This window comes from Artemia franciscana, chromosome 19, assembly GCF_032884065.1.
Source record: "Artemia franciscana chromosome 19, ASM3288406v1, whole genome shotgun sequence".
Classification (NCBI taxonomy): domain Eukaryota; kingdom Metazoa; phylum Arthropoda; class Branchiopoda; order Anostraca; family Artemiidae; genus Artemia; species Artemia franciscana.
Window position 1 is genome coordinate 14,691,582 of NC_088881.1, and position 22,444 is coordinate 14,714,025.

Here is a 22,444-nt window from a genome sequence, read left to right on the forward strand (position 1 = left end):
CCTACTTGTCTTCTGATTTTTGTCGTTCTGATTTTTTTGTCGTTTGATTTAATCCTTTTTTTTGTAAGCACAAGCGCCATTTAGTTTTATGACTACGGAAGATTGTGCAAATAAAACCGATTCTATTCTATTCTATTATCTATGCACTGAGACATTTAGTGTATCCTTTATAAGTAAATTTTAACTATTTTAATCCTCTTGAAGAGTAATTTGATGCCTTTTGTCGCTTTGTATCCATTTCATGAGTTCAGTTTTTTAATTGTTCTAATTCATTTTTGGTTTTCTAGCTGTTGGAAACCTGCGTGAAAAACTGTGACAGACGTTTTCATGTTCTTGTTTGCTCTAAAGATTTTGTTCAAGAGCTGATTAAGGTTATTGGTAAGTTCTTCTTAGAATTTCTTTTAAATAATGATGTTGTGCCGTTTCAGACCCAAATTGTTCTGCTTTGAAACATCAATAGATGGTTAACATTAACATTTTGAAGAGAATTTATTAGTGCACTCGATTCTGTGACCACTTCTCGGTTCCCATTCCTCTTGTTTTCAAGCCTAGCTTGTTTGCTGAATATGGTTAACTAAACCAGCAGGAATAGATGATATGAGCTTGCCTTTGTTTAGAAAAATCATTTAAAAAAAGTATTGAATGGCTTAGGCATCAGGATAATTGGTGTATTTGTTTAAAATTATTCAAAATTTGATAAATGATTTGCTGAAAATTGAAACTTGAAGCACCTTGAAGAATGAATAATGAAAATATATATCTTGAAAAATAGGGAAAATTAGGAATTTAGGTATTGATGAAATAGATCTCCATATGTAGTTTGTAACGAGCACCAAATAAAAAAAAAGTAACGTGGGGAAATGAGCGAAAAACTACTTAAAAACTTACGGCACCGAACAGCTTCAGCAGCTGTACCTTTCGCTTTGAGCGTTTATCTTTGGAATTAATTGATTGTTGATGTCTGAATTTTAACGGACGAAAAGTCTTATTAAAATTGATTTTGCTTATTTATTTTTACGGTTCAACTTGGCAACACTGAGGAAAATTGGGTACTGCTCTAAAAACTTTATAATTTTGAAACATTCAACGAAAAATCCTAGAAACTTGCGGTATTCAGGTAGTGGCGTAATTTTGTCAAAATCCTGGAGGGGGCAAAGTTGGAGCCAATTTTCCCAAATCAAGCGAAAATGGCAGTGAAAACTGAAAAATGATCCATACTAAAGAAAACGGACCTGTCTCTCTGGATACTTGAATTATGCAGGTTAGGTCAGGGGTTATTTCCCTAATTTATCCAAGTATGATGAAATCCTCTGGCTAAGTATTGGACCAAAAGGACTCCATCATCCATTTAATATTATTGCAACAGCTATTTTCTATTATTCAACAAATCAAAATATCGATTCAGAACGTAAATTTGTCCAGTAATAGCGGGAAAGTGCTGATTTTGTTATTTTTAAGTACCCCAGTGCTGGCCTTTTTTAGTTGGCAATGCCAACGACCTTAAAATCGGTTCATTTTGATCCTCATTTAAAGTAAAGCAAATTGTTCAAATACCAACGACTCGGGGAAATACTTCTCTTGATGTTATTTTAACTAATATGTATAACTTATTACAGCTCTCCCTCAGCTTTGATCCCATCAGGTGGGAGATATCATCTTTCGATTCTTTTATCCCCCTCCTCAAATTTTAACTATTCGTTCTCAATAACTTATGGCATTTATCGTCCTCTTCAAAATTCTGGTCTTCTTTCTTTTGGTATTTGGCTGAATACTGAAGATTGGTCTGATATTCATAGCTTAAAAAACCCTGATGGGAAAATGGCTACGTTCCACAAAAAGCTAATTGATAAATATCGAATTTGTTTCCCAGAAAAAGGATTTAAAAGGTGCCTTAGTGATAAACCATTTATTAACCAAACTATAAAAACGTTAATGAGTAACAAATTGAAGCTTTCCAAAAATGGTAAGCTGGATGAAGTCAATAAACTAAGAAAATCAATTAAAAGAGAAATTTGTAAATTGGCACTATCGTACTACAAAAATAAGATGGAAGAATTGTTCACTAATAAAGCAAAAAATTGGTATTCCGAGGTTAAAAAGCTGTGTGGTAGGAGGCTAGAGCAGCTTAACTTCAATCTACCCGAGTGCCCTGATGTTACTGCCAGTAACGTAAATAAATTCCTCGCTTCCATTCTCCAGAGCCTTCCAGCATTGTCCGACCAATTACCAACAGGAACCCTATCCCCTTCTTTTCCCATTGTTTCCCCGTCTGAGATAAAAAGAAGAATTAAAAAACCAAGAAAAACAATTGTTGGTCCTTTGGATATCCCGTTCCCTCTTATTAGTGCCTTCGGTGGATTCCTTTCTAATCCCTTGTCTTTTCTGTTTAACCAGATTACCGAGTCTGGGTGAATTCCGTTGAAGGCGTTCTTCCTATTACTCTTGCTCCTATTTTCTCAAAACTTTATGAAGGATTCCTTGCAGATTTGTTAAAGGAAAAAAATCCTACATCTTACTGACCAGAGGCAATTCAGGAACCTAAAATCCACTTCTACTTCCCACTACCTCGTTTCTCTTATTGACCACATCGGGAAAATCCTCGAAAAGCCTAATTCCTGTCTAAATTTAATTTCCATTGACATTTAGAAAACATTTTACCTTGTTAACCACAATATTTTAATTCAGAAACTTGTCAGCGAGTTCAATATTGATCCCTTACTGGTAAAATTGGTTGCCTCCTTTTTAACAAATAGATCGCAGGCTGTCAAATACCAAAATCAATATTCAAATCCTCTCCCTGTCCACAATGGCATACCCCAAGGTACTCTCCTAGGTCCCCTCTTTTTTCAGTTATGATTAACAGCCTCACGAAGGAATTTCCTGACCGATAGAAATTTGTTGGTGATTTAACGGTTGTTGAAAGTTGCTTCAGAAATTTAATAAGCGACCTTATGAGTATCCTCAGTAAAATTGGAGATGAGATCTTGGTTTTAGATATGACAATAAACCCCTCTAAGTCCATGCTAATGCAAATTTGTTTCTTAAAGTCCTCGCCCATTTTTCTTAATCCTAACCCTCATAAAATTTCTGTGTCCTCATTTAAACTACTTGACATCACAATTTCTTCAAATTTAAAGTGAGATACCCACGTTATAGACATCATCCATAGAGCTAATGTGTCTATCGCCCTCCTTAATCTCCTAAATAAATTTAGCGTCCCCCTCCCCGCTCCTTAAGGATTTACACGTCTTTTGTCCTCCCGCATCTCGAATATTCTTGACCAGTTTGCCACCCTGGTATCTCTCGCAAAGAATCAGAAAAAATTGAATCAGTCCAAAAAAGAGCCTTGCGAATAATCTTCAAAGAAGGCATGGTGCCATACTCTCTGCTCCTAAAAAATTGCTTGTTTGGATAAACTTGAGCGAAGGAGGGTTTCGTTGTGCCGTTTTGCAAAAAATGCAATAACGTACCCTCGGGCGGGAAGTATTTTCCCCAAACGTCACTCCCCATCCAGATTATTGCCGCCTTGAGCTGGTTCTGAGCCCTTCCCTATTTTGTCCCCCAGTTGGCTCGTTACTTCCAGATATGACAAAACTTTTACCCCTCCATCACAGAAAAAATGAATAAATGCCCCCCTAGTTTCTTCCTTTTTTTCTCTCTCTCTTTTTTCATTGGATGATGGTGCTACCCAGGCTGTTGAACTTATTTGCTTGTCCCCTTTCTGTTTTTTAGTTTCCGTTTTAAATTTTGTATGTCGTTTTCTTTTTTGTGTTTATTCACTTATTTTTGCCCCCCTTTTTTTGACCAGTTTTTATCTTCTTAAATCTTTTATTGACTTTATGCAGTTACACTAGTGACACTTTTTAGTGTCCTTTTTAATTCATGTATATCATATATATATATATATATATATATATATATATATATATATATATATATATATATATATATATATACTAGCTGTTGGGGTGGCGCTTCGCGCCACCCCAACACCTAGTTGGTGGGGGCGCTTCGCGCCCCCCCCAAGCCCCCCCGCGCGCGTAAGTCGTTACGCGCCATAATAGTTACGCGCCATTGTAGTTGTGTCCCTATGTCCCACCTGTGAATATAGATATATATATATATATGGTTTTAACTACGTAAAACTTGCGAATATACAACATTCTTTGCTGTCCCATTGTCTTTGCATATAAATAGATTGTCAGGTTTACCGACTCTTGAACATGCAACATATAATGGTCCATGGGAAAACAATCTGTATTCAGATCTATACCTCATGATTCTAATGATTGCCCTTGAGCTTTGTTGATGGTGATTGCTAATCGACCATTCCCTGTCCCGGTGTCCCGGTCGTCATTTACATCCCCCTGTTTCCCCCGGTGTCCCCGTTGTAGTTGTGTCCCTGTGTCCCGGTCGTCATTTATATTCCCTGTGTCCCGGGTGCCGGTCATCATTTGTATCCCGGTGTCCCGGTCTGTATATACATTCGTCTTTTAGTTTTGTTTTTCTCCTTTATTTTTTTCCTTTTTTTTCTTTTTTAGCTTATTTAGATTTTTAGATTTTTTAGTTTTTTTTATTTTTTTTCTCCTTTATTTTTTTCCTTTTTTTTCTTTTTTAGCTTATTTAGATTTTTAGATTTTTTAGTTTTTTTTATTAGTTTTTAGTTTTTATTTCTTTTTAGTTTTTTTGTCCCGGTCGTCATTTATATCCCCCGGTTTCCCCCGGTGTCCCCGTTGTAGTTGTGTCCCTGTGTCCCGGTCGTTATTTATATTCCCTGTGTCCCGGTCGTCATTTGTATCCCGATGTACCGGTCTGTATATACATTCGTTTTTTAGTTTTGTTTTTCTCCTTTATTTTTTTCCTTTTTTTTTCTTTTTTAGTTTATTTAGATTTTTAGATTTTTTAGTTTTTTTATTAGTTTTTAGTTTTTTTTTCTTTTTAGTTTTTTTGTAGTTTTTACCTTCTTTTTAGTTTTGTTAATTTTTTTTTTTACTTGTGTCCTGGTCGTCATTTATACTCCCTGTGTCCCGGTGCTTTGTTGATTGCTAATCGAACATTCCTTTTGTCCTGGTCGCTTTCTCTTTGAGTGTCGTCATTTATTTTTTTCTTTTTTAGTTCTTTTAGTTTTTACCTTTTTTAGTTTTTTTTTAGTTTTTAGTTTTTTTAGTTTTTTACCTTTTTTTAGTTTTTTTAGTTTTTTAGCTTTTTTATTTTTTTTATTAGTTTTTAGTTTTTTTGTAGTTTTTGCCTTTTTTTTAGTTTTTTTAGTTTTTTAGCTTTTTTATTAGTTTTTAGTTTTTTTTTGTAGTTTTTGCCTTTTTTTAGTTTTTTTAGTTTTTTAGCTTTTTTATTTTTTTTATTAGTTTTTAGTTTTTTTTGTAGTTTTTGCCTTTTTTTAGTTTTTTCAGTTTTGACGTCACCTGATCCAGTTTTTTCAGGTGACGTCACCTGATCCACGATCCACAGATCCACAGACAACTTATTTTTATATATATAGATAGTTTTTTTTTTTTACTTATGTCCTGGTCGTCATTTATACTCCCTGTGTCCCGGTGCTTTGTTGATTGCTAATCGAACATTCCTTTTGTCCTGGTCGCTTTCTCTTTGAGTGTCGTCATTTATTAGTTTTTTCCTTTTTTTTCTTTTTAGTTTTTTATTGGTTTTTACCTTTATTTTAGCTTATTTTTCAGTTTTTTCCTTTTTTTTAGTTTTTTTTAATTTTTTATTTTTTTTAGTTTTTTACCTTTTTTTAGTTTTTTTAGTTTTTTTAGTTTTTTAGCTTTTTTACTTTTTTTATTAGTTTTTAGTTTTTTTTTGTAGTTTTTGCCTTTTTTTAGTTTTTTCAGTTTTTTTTTTAGTTTTTTATTGGTTTTTACCTTTATAGTTTTTTTAGTTTTTTAGCTTTTTTATTTTTTTTATTAGTTTTTAGTTTTTTTTGTAGTTTTTGCCTTTTTTTAGTTTTTTCAGTTTTGACGTCACCTGATCCAGTTTTTTCAGGTGACGTCACCTGACACATCCATCCATCCATCCACAGACAACTTATTTTTATATATATAGATATATATATATATATATATATATATATATATATATATATATATATATATATATATATATATATATATATATATATATATATATATATATATATATATATATATATATATATATATATATATATATATATATATATATATATATATATATGTATATATATATTAGCTTGTTCGACCAGTTCTAACCTTTTTAACTTTTAATTGACTTATTACAGTTTGATTATTGACTATAAATTTTTATTCATTATGATTTTTCTTTTTCGTTGTTGTTTTTTACATTTTGCCAGTTTTAGTGCAAACATATGATTTGTCGACTCTGAAGTCGGAATTCGACCCTTTATGGGCTTATGATACAGATTTTTCAAAATAAATATATTTTCTTATCTAGCTTTCCAATATTCTAATCTTGGTTCGCAGATAATATTCTTATCCTTGAGAATTATGAGCAATCCGGGAAAGATTTTCCTTTAAAGACAAAGATATTGTCTAAATTCAAGAAGCAACCCTATAGATCTTTGTTTTTTTGTTTTTTGTTGTTTTTGTATAGGGAAGCTGGACCTTATAAGAATTAAATATAAAACTAGCTTTTTAATTGAAAGTAAGGAGCGACATTAAAACTTAAAACGAACAGAAATTACTCCGTATATGAAATGGGTTGTCCTCTCCGCAATCCCTCGCTCTTTACGCTAAAGTTTTTAATTGTTTTAAAAAGTAGAATTGTGGCAAAGAGTCAAACTTTAGCGTAAAGAGCGAGAGATTGCGGAGGGGACAAGCCATTTCATATACGGAGTAATTTATGTTCGTTTTAAGTTTTAGTTTCGCTCCTTACTTTCAGTTAAAAAAACTAGTTTTTTATTGTTTAATTTTTGAACGTTTTTGAATTAATGCACGTTTGATTTTGGCTCTCCGCACATTAATTATTAAAATGAAATTTGTATATTAATTCATTTTTTGGCTAAATGGCTTTCTCTTAGTTTTGATCTGACTATTTTGAGAAATAAAGGATGGGGAAGGAGGCCTAGTTGCCCTCCAATTTTTCTGTTACTTAAAAAGGCAACTTGAACTTTTAATTTTTAACGAACGTTTTTATTAGTAAAAAATATTAGTAAACTTATGTAACAAACTTTTATATTCTTATTTTTTTATTATGTATATGAGGGGGTTTTTCCTCTCGTTAATACCTCGCTCTTTACACGAAATCTGAAGGTTTGTCCCAATTCTTTAAGAATGACCCCTGAATCAGAAAGGCCGTATTGTAAATAGTTTAAATTACAAAAAATACTTTAGCATAAAGTGCGAGGTATTTATCTTCTCCTAAACACCTCGCTCTTTATGCTAAAGTATTTTTAGAACCCCTCATATGCATAATAATCTCTGTTCGTTTTAAGTTTTAATGCTACTCTTTACTTTCAATTGAAAAAACTTTTTCATGTTTATTTTTTCATTGCTTTTTTTAATAGTAATGCTAGATAATCCCGCGCCCTTTTCATTGAATTTCTCTTCCCCCATGACATATTCCTCCGAGGAAAGATCCTCCCACATAGCCACCGCCCCTCAACCCCTCCCCAAACCTGAAAACTTCTGTACGCTTCCCAATAACCATTACTGTATGTAAACACTGGTCAAAGTTTGTAACTTGCAGCCCCTCCCCCAGGGACTGTGGGGGAGTAAGTCATCCCCAAAGACATAGTTATTATGGTTTTCGACTATGCCAATGGTTCTCAACCTTTTTTCCCCATGGACCCCTTTTCCCCTCTTTTTATCTTGGTGGACCCCTTCATAGCTATTGGACATAAGAACAGTTTTTTCTCTTCACTAATATAGTATATAATAGTATACAATTAAGTTTTATTTTTAAATGAAAACTAATTTAATACAAATAAAATATTCTAATATAATAATTATTATTATTATTACTATTATTGTGATAATAACTACAATATTACAAGTTTCTTCTATTGCAAGCAACTAAAGCTCATGGAGAGTAGAGCTCCTCAGGAAGTTTAATTCACTCCAACATTATTTATGTAAACTGGATAAAAAAAGTAGTTGAAATTAAATGTGTGATTTAAAAAAAGGAAAAGGCATGTTTATTCAATGGGACCCCTGTGGTTGATGCTTCTCGACAAGTTTCTTTATATTTGGTTCTATCGATGTTAATGATAGTCGAAGATCACCCCTTTTCACAAAGTCAAGTCTATTGCGAACTTTTTATAAAATTTGAGAAACACGACTAAATTCCGCTTCAACAAAATAAGATGTAGGAAAAGCAATAACGTAGAACTGCGCTTTATCCCAGAGCAAAGGGTACTTTGTAGCAACATTTGTTTTCCATATATTGTACTTTCCATCTTTGAATTTTGCACGCATTATTTCATCACTTTGTAATTCGATGAGGGGCTCTTGCAAAGATAATTCTATTTCGGCAACATTAACTTCGAAAGGAATTGAAACCCAAATCGGTATATCCATTCCGAGTAAGTCACTAAACCGATTCAAAATAATGTGAATTACAGTAGAAATTTAATTCTTAAAAATTAAGAGCGATTTGAGTTGGTTTTCTTCATGTACCCCCAAAATATCATTGTGGACCCAAAATTTGTTGTTTTGCCTGTGGACCCCCGAAAATATTACATGGACCCTTAGGGTCCATGTGGACCCCGGTTGAGAACCACTGGACTATGCGGAACAAAATGGCTATCTCAAAATTTTGATCCGTTGACTTTGGGAAAAAATGAGCGTGGGAGGGGGCCTAGGTGCCCTCCAATTTTGTTGGTCACTTAAAAAGGGTACTAGAACTTTTCATTTCCGTTGGAATGAGCCCTCTTGCGACATTCTAGGACCACTTGGTCGATACGATAACCCCTGGAAAAAAAATAAATAAATAAAAATATACACGCACCCGTGATCTGTCTTCTGGCAAAAAAATACGAAATTCCACATTTTTGTAGATAGGAGCCTGAAATTTTTTTATAGGGTTCTCTGATACGCTGAATGCGATGGTGTGATTTTCATTAAGATTCTATGACTTTTAGGGGGTGTTTCCCCCTATTTTCCAAATAAGGCAAATTTTTTCAGGCTCTTAACTTTTGATGACAAAGATTAAATTTGATGAAACTTATATATTTAAAATCAGCATGAAAATTTGATTCTTTTGATGTATCTTTTAGCATCAAAACTCCGTTTTCTTTTAGTTTCGTTTACTATTGAGCCGGGTCACTCCTTACTACAGTTCGTTACCACGAACTGTTTGATAACTTCAACAAATTCAAAGGTATTTACGCTAGACAATCTTATTTGCAGTGGAATACAAAAAACCATTAAAACGAAGAGATGCATAAAAACCAACAATTTACATAAATAGTTCTTTAACCCACGTTTACAAAATTTATATCCTCTAGAAAGAGCTCTTAAAAAAGTAAAATCATCCTGAACTTAAAAAAGCAGTGAGTCTGAGTGATAGTATTCTTAATTATAATTTTCAATAGACCGAGTAGCCTATTTAATTTAAACTTCAAAATTACACCCAGCCAATCACTAATCTGAAAACAACCGTAGGATGTTATACACCAGACACCTGACGTCAGTATTTCTCCTGAGTTCTTTTACAATTCGAGTCACCGTGTTTCCTATCCTTTTACGTTTTCTCTTTCTTTTTTTTTGTGCCTGCAAGCAAGGGCGTAAACTGGGGTATGGGTGTTTGTCCGCCTCTCCCCTAGATCGTGGAAAAATTACCTTTTTGTGGTATTCTCATTGAAAAACATCTTTTTTGGTATTTTCATTGAAAAAATTAGGAAACAACAAAACTCCTCCGTCTAGATTCCGGAAAATACATTTTGCCTCTCCCTCATCCCTACTAGTTGGGTGAATATACCTTTTTTGTCTTACAGAATGTGATTTCCCTTTTTTTCAATTCTTTCATTAAAAATACATAAAAAGGCATTTTCAGTGAACTTTTTCCATTTGAATACACATTTGGTATAGTATAGCTATTTTTATATTTGACTGTGTTGAAACCATTTTTTTTTTCTTAAGTGCTTAACGTTTTTGGATTCCCCCGTTTTTACTTTTTCTTTTTTTTTTATTTGCACTAATAACACCTTTTATTTTTATTTGTGGTTTTTCTTTGAATTCCAGGGTTTTTTTTTTTTTTTTTTTTTTTTTTTTTTTTTTTTTTTTTTTTTAGTCTTGTCTTGTTTTGTTTTGTTAGTCTGGCTTTGGGTTACCATGCGCCATTTTGCTACTCTTAGAGGTCTAAACGTCTAAAGTGGAATTTTCTAAAGTGGATAATATAATATTAGGGTTAAATATCAGTTTAACAATAGGCTCAGAAATGTCGTTTGTGTTTTCCTTTTTTGCTTTTAGAGACGCTATTAGTCTTTTGGAGGAAGAAAAGTACACATTTGGTAAAGTAAGTTCAATTGAGGAACGCTGAGAATGGACGTTTTACCTTATTTGTCAATAAGACTACTGCTACTTATAATAACTAACTGTAGCACCAAGCCTCCTAAAGCCAACATAACTACGTAGGCGCTTCCTCTGCCCCTATCCCTCCGAAGTTTCACTTTTAACCCCCTCCCAAGAAGTTTCAGTTTTCTTTGAATTTTTCATGGCTTCTTTTCATCCCATTTGGGCGCAATCAGCCTTTTCTTCAACCTGTTATGGATGGCCAAAAAGAAAAATATTTGGCAATCTGCCAACTCTCATCTGCTAAGCGAGTCCTATCTTTCTTTCACTTTGGCCCTAGAAAGTGAGATGGAACCTCATTTGTCTAAAGCTTGTTGTTTGTCATATAGTCACTCAAATGGATATTACGATATATTAACGAATGATTTCTTTCTTTTAATTTCGTCTGTTTCCTTAGGGCCCAAAAATGACCCACCCGTTGCGGTTCAAGAAAAGATTCTAAGTCTGATCCAGACTTGGGCGGATGCGTTTCGAAATCAACCAGATACAAAAGGTGTTGTCGAGGTATGAAACTTATTTACTTACGAAGAGTTTATATCTTAAAGACCATTAGTTGCTCTTCAGGGTTCGATTGTTGAGCTCTGCTTTGTCATCGTACTTGTATCATATTAATTACAAGGTTGTTTATGAACCAGTAATAGACAAAATAGACGACGAATAATTCCTTGTTTGTATATATCATAAAAAATGTTGTGTGTAATTTCAGGGTTCTTAAATTTTCGATGATTGATGACACATATTAATCATTTATCCGTGAATTAACTTTGAAAGTGCAGACAAATGGTAAAAAAAAACTGACGTAAAGTTTAAGATCCTGAAGGCTAGCGTCTATAGATGAAGAATATGACGTACGCTCATTCTTATACGAATAATGATTGTGTAAGAATTCCTTGCAAAAGCCGAGATCGAACCTAAGTCTAGATCGAACCTAAGATTGAGAATTTTCAAAACATTCAATCATTCAAAAAATTATTGAGAATTCAGTGTTATCATTGTAGTTAAAGATATGTTAAAAAGAAACAATATTAGCAACAAACGAAAGAAACTATCAAACACGGGGCAAAATAAACGCAATTCAAGAAAACCTAGAGAAAATGAAAAGTGACCAATCAAAAATTCAATGATAGTTAGTGGGAGGCCATCCTAAACACAGGGACACAAAAACAAAACACATAAAAAAAGATAAAATAACTTAATATTTCACCTTCAATGGTGAATAATCAAACATTAGCCAACAATCTTAGTAATTGCTTTTTTTTAAATTTAGCTGAGATTTTTGGGATGGATCAAACAGAATCTTTTCATTCAGCTTAAAATCACTACAAACTCTTGTTTGTAGTGATTTTTGTCTTTTTAAGATCGATTTTCATATTTAATTCAAATTTTACTATTTAAAATGTTAATCTACTCGAAGAAAAAAAACTTGCCAAAGAAAGAAGTAATCTAATTGACTGCATTTCAGTCCAGCACTGCTGTGTAGATCAGCCCTAATAAGTCCCTTTCTTCTGATTATCAGGGTTGTTATGAGTAAAGATTGACCCCCGAGACAGCTTTTTGCCCCCTTGCCCAGATGCTTATACTAGAAATTTAGCATTAATGAATGAAAATGTGACAAATGTATTTGGTTTTGGGTATCAGGTCTAACAATTGCCTGGCCATCTATTGCCATTATTTTTCGAAGTTTCGTCCATTAATGCACATGTCCTTAAACGTTCTATAGCAAATCCCTTTTCTGTTTCTCAAAAGACTTTATGAGTCGTTCTGCTACAGAAGTATTTTGAATATGTATTAAAAATGGAAAAGAAGATGAACTTGTAGCATAAATTTCTGCCGTGAAAATCATATTGGGACCCTTCGAAGTCCGAGCTTGGGTGGTTTTACCCGCTTACTCCTTTTTTATCTACGATTATGGTTGCATATTATTACGGGAATTGAAAAGAAAAAAAAAAGTAGGTTTAAGCATATAGCTGTAATAAATTGAGTGTGGGATATCAAAGAGAATACTGTTCTAAATAAGATACAGTTATTCATATTATTTGTTTCAGCATTCTTTTTCTGAGCAGTTCAATTTTTGTTCTTAAACTGCATAAAACGTGTTCGATAAAAGATAAAATTTCGAGTGATTTTGGAGATCACTGGAAATTTTCGTATTTAAGTTTCATGCCTGCTTATGACTCATATGCCGTATTTTTGGGCATGTTAACATGACTTAAGTCAAATCTTGGTCTCTATTTGATACCTCATTACATTTATATACTGGGATGGCCCAATAGTTGAGGCTGAGGCCTCAGGGAACTATTGCCTTCACATTTAAAAAAAAAAAAAAAAAAATAAGAAATCGAGACAACATAAAATAAGGAAGAAAAACTAGGTGATTCAGCAGCCATTAAGAAAAAGGAGAATAATTTTTTTTTTGGGCTCAGGACAGGTTGTCGTGGCGAACCACTGTTGCTGCCTTATGCGCCTTCAGGTGTGGGAGGACCTAAGTCTAAGTAAGACAAATCTTTTGGCCAAGGCCTCTTCTCAATTGTCATCAGTGCAAATTAAAATTGTTTATAGAAGTATCAAGGTCCGTTTTTTCAAAATTTTTCTCCAAAAATATTTTCAATTCCACATAAATTTTTGTATTTTAGCTGACATATGGACTTGTTGACATGTCAACTTACTATAGATGCTTTAACCTCTGTCTCTTAAGGTTTTGACTATATTTGTCTGTGAATATCAAAGTCTACTCTCAATCTGTTAAGCCGCAAATCCTATCTGAAGTTACGAGCTTAGTGATACATGTTGCTTTATTTTGTTATTTTTTTTCAGGTATACAATGAATTGATTGCAAAAGGTATTGAATTTCCGCCAATGGATCTTGATGCAATGGTTCCTATAACGACACCCAAGAGGGTTAGTATATATGTATGTGTTTTAAGGCTTTGTGTAGATGTAGATCAAACATGCCATCTATCTTCTACCTGATCCAGTCTCACGTTTGACGTTGATACGCCTGATTCTGGCTGCATATCTCTCATCACCCGGAAGCTAATTAATTTGTAACTCCTTTTCTTCTACTTCATGCATGATAATCTATCTAAGAGATTTAATTTTTTCGAAAAATTGTAGTTTTGTTTTTGTGGGTCGTACAAAAAGGTCTGGAAACTTAAATTGAAGAAAAAAAATAAGATAAGATTCTCCAGAGCCATTGCTAGTGCATAGGGCGTCGATTTGATGTTGCTGGTCTTATTTAAAGGTGTAAGTAGCAAGCCTATTACCCAAAAAGGAAACCTAAATAATTGTGAATAACTTAAAGTAGGTTAAAGTAGGTATGTATTAAGTAGTATACCTTAAAGTAGTAGTAGTATACCTACTTATTATATATATATATATATATATATATATATATATATATATATATATATATATATATATATATATATATATATATACATATATATATATATGTATGTATGGCACATCAAATGATGATGACGATGAAATAAAAACTTCAAAAACCGAACCTTTGATTGTAAGTCTGACATGTTTTTCCCCTTTACGGCAAGGGTAAGCTAATGAATTAAATATGGATGACCAAGTTACTTATTTTAAGTCATTTCAAAATTAAATTAGTGATAATTAAAATTGTATATCTGATGTTTTTAAATTATTTTCTGATGTTTTTATGCGGTATTTAAAAATCCAGATAGTGCTGGTGGAATTTCATTTTCTTTCTGTCTTGATTTGTGGCAATGATGTCTAGTGTAGACCTGATCTACCATCAAAAAGAGTAAGCAGAACAAAATTTTCTATTAAATGTGTAAAAAGTGTAGAAAATGATGTCTGTTTATAAATAGCAATCAGAATTGAATTCATCGTTGGAGAGGGTGAGTAAGATCTTGTTCACCGTTTGGGAGGGGGAGCCGAAACTGATTTCCCAATGACTAAAACTTGGTTTACCGTCAGAAAAGGAAAATAATTTACATTTAAAAAGCAAGCAGAGCTTGGTTCGCCGTCAAATCATTTTTAAAATGTGTGAAGAAAGTTCTCGTGGAGACACATTTTTCTTCAAATATTTGTCGCGCGTGACCTTTCTAGTTCACGATATGTTTATAATTTTTTTCTAGAAGTTAGTATAGGATCCCTTCTATGTAGGTAACCGAGAAAACTAGACTGTCCTTTCATTTAAAAAGGGGAAAATAAATTTTGAATTACTTTTTTGGCTACGAGGCTTGGAATTTGCTGGTCTTTTTAGCAAATCTTTCTGGTGTATTATTTAACCCTTACCGTGCGGCATTATTACTTCTGAAACTGGAAGAATACTCAAATTGCTTTTCGGTAGTTCCCAATGACTGTCTTAGAATTTTTGGTCGGTAGTATGTTGGCCTTGCTCGAGCTAAAATTTTTTTTTTGTGCCTCAAAACTTTAGTTGCAGCACAATATGTTTTATTACTTGAAACATCACTAAACTTAGTCCAATGAGTCGCGTTTATTTTACCATATTCTATAAACTCTGGTTTGATCTAGTCATTCAAAAATGCCATCGGTGATGCAAATTCTGTTATTCGATTAAATTTCAATTGATGGATTTAAATTTAATCAATTTCACCTATTTGACATAATTTTGTAAATCAGGTTTTTGGATGTTTATAATGTTATCCAAATTACTTTTTATTGTACTTCCCTTGCTCTCGGAATTGGTCAACCTTAAGTTATAGTTCATTACCACGAGTTCTTTGATTCTAACAATCGCTACTTGTTTGTCGAAGAAGGATGTCCGTCCTCTGTACCCAAAGTTCAATTGTTGGAATTGGATGATTATTTTTTTTTTCTTCAAGACGTGAAGAGGTAAGTCAGCAACAACAATGCACTTAATAGATCAGATTGTATTTTAGTTTTAATTATTTATTAATTAATTCATTATTTCATTTATTTAAATGATTTGATTAAAAAACAATTTAATTTGCCACTTTCTTCTAAGTATCTCGGGGATCTAAAATGAAGTCGCTATGAAGTTTAAGGCATGGTTTTCAAGTACTTACTCTTTGGCATAAAATTTACGTTTTTCAACTTACCGTATTATGCAGAAATTGCCATGTTTTTCAGTTTTAAACTTTATTTTAGACAGTGCAGACTGTGACGCCACCATCAAAGCCAAGCCCAGTGTCCCCTGTTAGACAAATGCCTGAGCCATCTGCCACCCCAGGACCCGTCACCCTTTCAGTTGAAGCTGCCGCAAAACTAAGAAAAGAACTTGACGCTGTTGAAGCAAACATCACTGTTTTCTCAGATATGCTTCAGTCCCTTGAACCTGGAAAAGAGTCTGCAGAAGACTGGGAGCTGATGCAGGTAAATACTAAGGATACCTTATCTTTTTAAGTTACTAAATGAAAAAAGCGAGTTTTTTTTTAACTGAAAGTAAGGAGCGACATTAAAACTTTGAACGAACAAAAATTGTTCCCTATATGAAAGGGACTGTCCCCTTCTCAATGCCCTACTCTTTACGCTAAAGTTTGACTCTTTCTCACAACTCTACTTTTAAAAAAAATAAAAATTATTATTCCATATATGAAAGCGGCGTTCTCCTCCTCAACGCCCCGCTCTTTACGCTAAAGCTTTTTATTTTAAAAAAGTGGAGTTGTAAGAGAGACTCAAACTTCAGCGTAAAGAGCGGGGCATCTGTATGCTTCCCGATAATCTATACTATGTGTAAACAACGGGCAAAGCTCATAACTTGCAGGACATCCCCAGAGGACTAGGGACTGTGGGCTTAGCTGTCTTCCAATTATTTTGGTCACTTAAAAAGCGCACTAGAACTTTTAACATCCGTTAGAATGAGCCCTCTCTTGACATTCTAGGACCACTTGGTCGATACGATCACCCCAGGTAAAAAAAAAAAAAACAAATAAACACTCATCCGTGATCTTTCTTCTGGCAAAAAATACAAAATTCCACATTTTTGCAAATAGGAGCTTGAAACCTCTACAGTAGGGTTCTCTGATACGCTAAATTTTAATCATTCTATGACTTTTAGAGGGTGTTTCCCCCTTTTTTCGAAAATAAGTTAAATTTTCTCAGGCTCGTATCTTTTGATGGGTAAGACTAAACTTGACGAAACTTGTATATTTAAAATCAGCATAAAAATCAGATTCTTTTGATGTATATATTGGTGTCAAAATTCCGTTTTTTAGAGTTTTGGTTACTATTGAGCCGGGTCGGTCCTTACTACATTTTGTTACCACGAACTGTTTGATTTGAATTACCGTTATTAGAGATAACGCTGTTAGGGAGCTGATGCAGGTGAATACTGAGGATATCTTTATCTTTTAACGTTATTAGGATAACCACTTCCGCTTCAGAGATATATAATGTAAAAGTTTTTGGACGATAACTATGCATGCATTTTACCTCAACTCAAAAAGTTCGTGGTACTGCAGGTTTTTTAGTATTTCGTTGTCCTGGAAGGCCAAACTCCAGCACCTCGTGGTGCTAAAGTGGTTCGGTATGCTGAAAATCAAGCTGTTTGTGATGGAAACACAGGTAAAAGTGTTGTTAGTTAAATATACCATTTAAAGAAAATAATGAGTTATATGAAGCTTACCGAAATAAGTTGAATACTGTTTTAAGAAATAAAAAAAAGAAATACTTTGAGAAGAATTTTAAAGAGATGGAAGGATGCCCTAGAAAGACTTGGGGATAAGTAAAAGAAGTGATTGAATTAAAAACAAATAGTGTTTCCTGTTCAATTAATTAGTGCAAAGGGCGAGACTTTAAACTTGGAAGATGATATATGTAATGAATTTCAGATTTATTTTTCAAATATTGGTCCAAATCTAGCTAAGTCAATTGTACCTGATATTAGTGCTCTGACGCATGAATTTTTACTGAGGGACCAAATTGATGTACCTCTTCATCTTAAACTTGTAACAGTTGATGAAATTAAACAAATTATTTATGGGCTACGTAGTACCTCATCTGGTAATGATCAAATCACTTTACAAACTCTTAAGTTTATATTCCCTATTACATCTCAAGTTTTATGTGAATTGATTAACAAGTGCTTTCGTCAAGGGAAATTTCCAGATTGTTTTAAAGTTGCCTGTGTAACCCCAATTCATAAGGGTGTTATCAAAACTGACCCAGGAAATTACAGACCGATAAATATTTTACCCACACTTTCCCGCGTTTTAGAGAAGTGTTTTAGTACTAGAATGATGAGTTTTTTTTGGAGGATCATAAGTTACTGGTAGAGACACAACTTAAGTTCTGTAGGAAAAGAACAACGGAACAGGCAGTGATTTATTTGACAATTATTATCAATTAGGCATTAGATAAAGGTTTTAAAGTCGGTGCTGTATTTTTAGATCTGATAAAATCTTTGGACATGATGGACCATGAACCTCTTCTTAAAAAGTGTGAGGTGAATGGTCTGGGGTAAAAGTATCGAACTTTTTAAGAAGTTCTTAAGCAATCGTTATCAGCATGTTCAACTAAATGATCTTCCTCAGGAGTAAAACTGGTTGAAATAGGTGTTCCGCGAGGATCAGTTCTTGGTCATATGTTACTCTTGATATTTATAAATGATTTACCAAATTGTCTAAATAATTTTTGCTACAGAATAAATGAACTAACGGTTAACCCCACTAATGAAACAGTTTTGCTTTTTGCTGATGACACACAGCTATGACGGCGCAGCTGCTTAAGAAGTCAATGAGGGAATTTGTTGACAAAGTTGTAACCTGGCTGATGATAATTAAACTAAGGATAAATATAGGCGAGTCTAATTTTGTCATTTTCTCACGATCGCCGAACTTTTACTCATGGATGAAGGGACTAAATATGTCTAATGGAGTTATAAAACGGACTGCTTCTTTTAAATTACTTGGGATTTTAATTGATGAAACTTTAATTTTTATTCAGCATGTAACTTAAACTAGTAAAATTCTAGAAAGAAATATAGGTATAATGAAGAAACTCCACCATTTTTCCTAAATCTGTCCTCCGCCATCTTTATCTTTCTCTTATACACCCGTATATACTTTATTGTTCAAGTATTTGGCTCTTCACTTTTCCATCTATCCTTAAACCAATAAGAGTTCAACAAAATCATGCAGTTAGGCTTTTAGCAGGGATTCCTCCTCGTCAGTCTGTTCGGGAATTTTACCCAACCTTGAAAATTTTGTCAGCTTTGGGCCTCTGTGAATTTTACGTATTGTGGTTTATTTTGGATTACTGCAGGATATTCAACCACGCTATTTTAGTGATTTATTTTGCGTTAGGTCTTATGTTCATTCATATGATACAAAAGGTAGTGTTGATTTAAGTGTACTTAAAGGCATTTCTTCCGGTTCATGTTTTTCTGTTTTATATAGAGGTACACGGAAATGTAATAGTTTGACGAGTAATATGAGGAGTACTGAAGACCCCGTTATATTTCGGAAAACCATTAAGGAACTGCTTTTTTGTAGAATATGAGTTTTGATTCATTCATTTTCTTTATTTATTGTGGGGGGTATGATGATATGTAGTTCCCAGAGGAAAGTAAAGGAATTATTTTTTTACATATATTTATAATTGAGTGTGGTGTTATTAGTGGTGTCGGTGGGCCAGTGTTCTTTTATTTTCATGGATTTTGTTTTCTCTCTCTCCCCCTTGGACAAGCTTTGCTTTTTAGGGGAGGTAGTAACCATCTTTGTTTATTACCTGTTTAATGAATAAATTCTTCTTTCTCTCTCTAAAAAGAAGCTGCCGGTCCTGCTGTATCGATTGGATAAATTGCTAGATTATTTCTTTTGATTATTCATGTTTGTTCAAAATACCATTTTACTCTCACTTTCATCTAATATAGTAATACCAAACTGCTGTTTATCGGTGCTTTTTTGATGGAAATATTCAATATACAAGGGTTTCCCCAAACTGTAGTTCGTGGTTTCCCTTTGGAGTATATGAGCAAAACTCGAGATATCTACGGAATATTCTTATTACAATAATATTACATATTAGAATATAGAACATAATTTAGAATATAAAAATAATATATTTATTAAAAGAATACTAAATAAGTGTATTAAAACATAAACGATTTTCTTATTAAAAAATTCAATAAAATATTAAAATCTGCATCTTTGGCATCATCATTTTTTATAGCTTTGTTTCTTCTGTTTGATGTGAAAGATAAAATACAATACAATACAGTGTGAGTCACATGTTGACAAGAATCATTTAATAAAAATAGCTATCGTAATTAAGGCTATTGCTACAACTAATTTACGCTATCATTTACAACATATTAACCACTAAGTACAATTTTTTTCACTTGAAAAAGAGGAACGAAGGAACCACTGAAACGATTAGTTCTGCAGTGCAATGGTTCAAGCTTGTTCTTGTGGCGTGGGTTCGGTTGACTGCAGTGGCGAGGAGTAGTAGGGAACAGTTTTCAGTTGCAGGCGGTAAGTATTGCTACTGAACTGTGAATTCGAGCTTAGCCATGATACTAATGCATGAAAGGTAATGTCATTATCATTCAGCACAAGAGTATTTGCCTAGTATGGAAGACGCAATGGTTTTAAATTCTCTGATGGTTCATTACAGTGTACGTTTTCCTGGATAAAAAATGGAGCCATCGGTATCGGAGAAACATTTTTTGGGCACATGATGCCATTAATAGTAAGTTGAGATGTATTGTTAAAACGGCTCATTGGCCTATAACTACATTCAAGGAAAAAAGCGATGTGCTGTTCACAGTTTGTCGTTATGCTGTTTGCATTGTCGTTATGTGTTGTAATACCTTTAGGTGGTGTAATATCTTTTGGTGTGTGTTTATCTTCAATAAAGAAAGGGACTAAAAGTCACTAAAACTGAAAAAATAAAATGTTTTTTTTTGTGCTTTAGACGCTGGGAGACAGTTTTTCTAGTGTTCCTGAACTAAAGATATATTTTTCCACCAACATATGTTTTTTCACTTATTTAATTTCTCATCAAGTACCTCCTTTACTGTATTACAAGTTTTGGAATTTATGTTTCTATATACCTTATGTATTTTCTTTTTCCAGGGACTTTATGGTACATGTCGTCAAATGCAACGTCGCCTGATTGGCCTAGTAAATCGAGTTGCTAATGAAGATCTAACTGGAGTTCTTCTTAAACTTAACGATGATCTTAACAATATTTTCTTAAGGTATTTTTTTTTAATTTGATTCGTTTGTCATTATTGTTTGTTTATTGGTGAACGTCATAAAAAATGAGACAGAGTAAAATAAAAGAAAAAGTCACAAAAAAACATAAATTACAAGCAACAAAAAAGAATTACTGCTTTTTTATTCGCACTGATTCATTTTAGTGAAGCCTAACTTTGCGATTCTGTTTTGAAATTCGTCTAGCAACTGAGACTTTGGTATTACCTTCAATTTAGTAACAGTTTGTGAGCTCCTCTACCACGGAGTCAGGCGAAGTCGATGCTAAGCAAATCAGCTAAACATCTTTCGTATTTTTAGATGATCAGTTTTTGCTAACAGTTTCCAAAAGAGGGTGGCGTAAATAATATGAGGAAGGGCAAGGGTATTATAAAGGCTAGCAAAAAGTGTCCAGTTAAACCGAAGTTTACATTGGCCAATAGAGGCGTAAGATGCTAAAGTTAGACGTTTTAGTTGCTCATGGCTTACGGGTGTGGTGGATAGTGGAACCTATGAGGAGGCAGAGAAAAAAAAAGGTGATCAACTGGATGGACACAGTTATTCACGAGAGATATAAAGGAAACTGGTCAAACGAACAAGGATGATCTCGAATTTTACTGGGTTGAGTCGTTATCCAAATGTTTGGTATTCAGCTTGAAGAATTTCTAAAAATTATGTGATCTGTAGGCGAGTCTGGCTAGTATTCAAAATGTTGTCAGCATAGCATAGCAAAAATTGATTAATCGGGAAATCCATGAAGATGGACAAAGATCTTCAGTGTCGATATAAGATGGTAGTTTCATACAAATTCGAATAGAACAGGTGACAAGAGAATGTATTCTGTGTTTAGCAGCTTTTAAAAGTGCACTGGGTGGACAAAAGAGTCAAAGGCGCGTTTAATGTCATTCCAGCAAGAACAAGTCTCTCCAGAAGCATCGATTAGAATATTAGCGATTGGAGCTAGGGCATCAACACATCGTGACCATCGCTTAAAACTGAACTGATTCGGAGGACGGTGATCAGAATAAAAGATGAGCATTGGAGTCTTGATTTTTCTTTTTTTGAAATGGAGGTGATATCTCCACTGAAGAAGTAGGAGAGAACTATTCCTTGGTTGAATACTATCTGCATAAGATGGAAGAGATGCACCGTGAGGAGTTTGCCACCATGTTTTAGAATCAACACTGAACGAGAAATTCCATTTTAGCTTTTGAATGGCATCTTTTATGGACTTCCAACAACACAGTCGGTGTCTAGATGAGCGGCTAGAAATTTTAGTGTTTCTAAACATTAAACTAATGAATTTTTAATGTTTAGCTCGAGAAAAGTTTAGACTTCATTCTTCTAGTCAGTTTATTTTTCCCAATAACTTCTTCTTTATGTTATGTTAATGACTCCTTTCCTGTGACTCCTTGTTTCACGTAGTTATGTCTGACAAAGTCCACCTGGGGATCTGCCTTTGTTGTTGCGGTGCCTGGTAGGCACAGAGTAAGATATTGTATCATCAAGTGACAATATATTCAGGCCGTGTTTGGTAAAAAAAAATTTGAATGTAAGTCACATCCAATATTAGGATTTTTATTAACTATTAAGTCATTTATATTCTTAGGCATAGGTTGATTGTAGGACTCGTCGATTTAGAGATTTGTGATTTTTCCTGCACTTTAAGCTTTAGCATGTGTGACCAGTAGTTTTTTTTTATCAAAACAGAAAGCACTTGTGATCAGTAGCAGTTGCACTATGCTTGGAACATAGTGAATTATC

General features: G+C 33.6%; 1 protein-coding gene across 4 annotated transcripts in view; it reads left to right on the plus strand.

The window, feature by feature from the left end:
* Window positions 1–22,444, plus strand: part of LOC136039318 (TOM1-like protein 2) — a 78,221-nt gene that overhangs the window by 28,128 nt on the left and 27,649 nt on the right. For all 4 annotated transcript variants that reach the window (XM_065722937.1, XM_065722936.1, XM_065722938.1 and 1 more), the window contains exons 3-7: window positions 288–378; window positions 10,921–11,027; window positions 13,338–13,421; window positions 15,633–15,857; window positions 20,561–20,685. In XM_065722937.1, coding sequence (XP_065579009.1) covers window positions 288–378; window positions 10,921–11,027; window positions 13,338–13,421; window positions 15,633–15,857; window positions 20,561–20,685 — 632 coding nt within the window. The remainder of the gene's footprint in view (window positions 1–287; window positions 379–10,920; window positions 11,028–13,337; window positions 13,422–15,632; window positions 15,858–20,560; window positions 20,686–22,444) is intronic.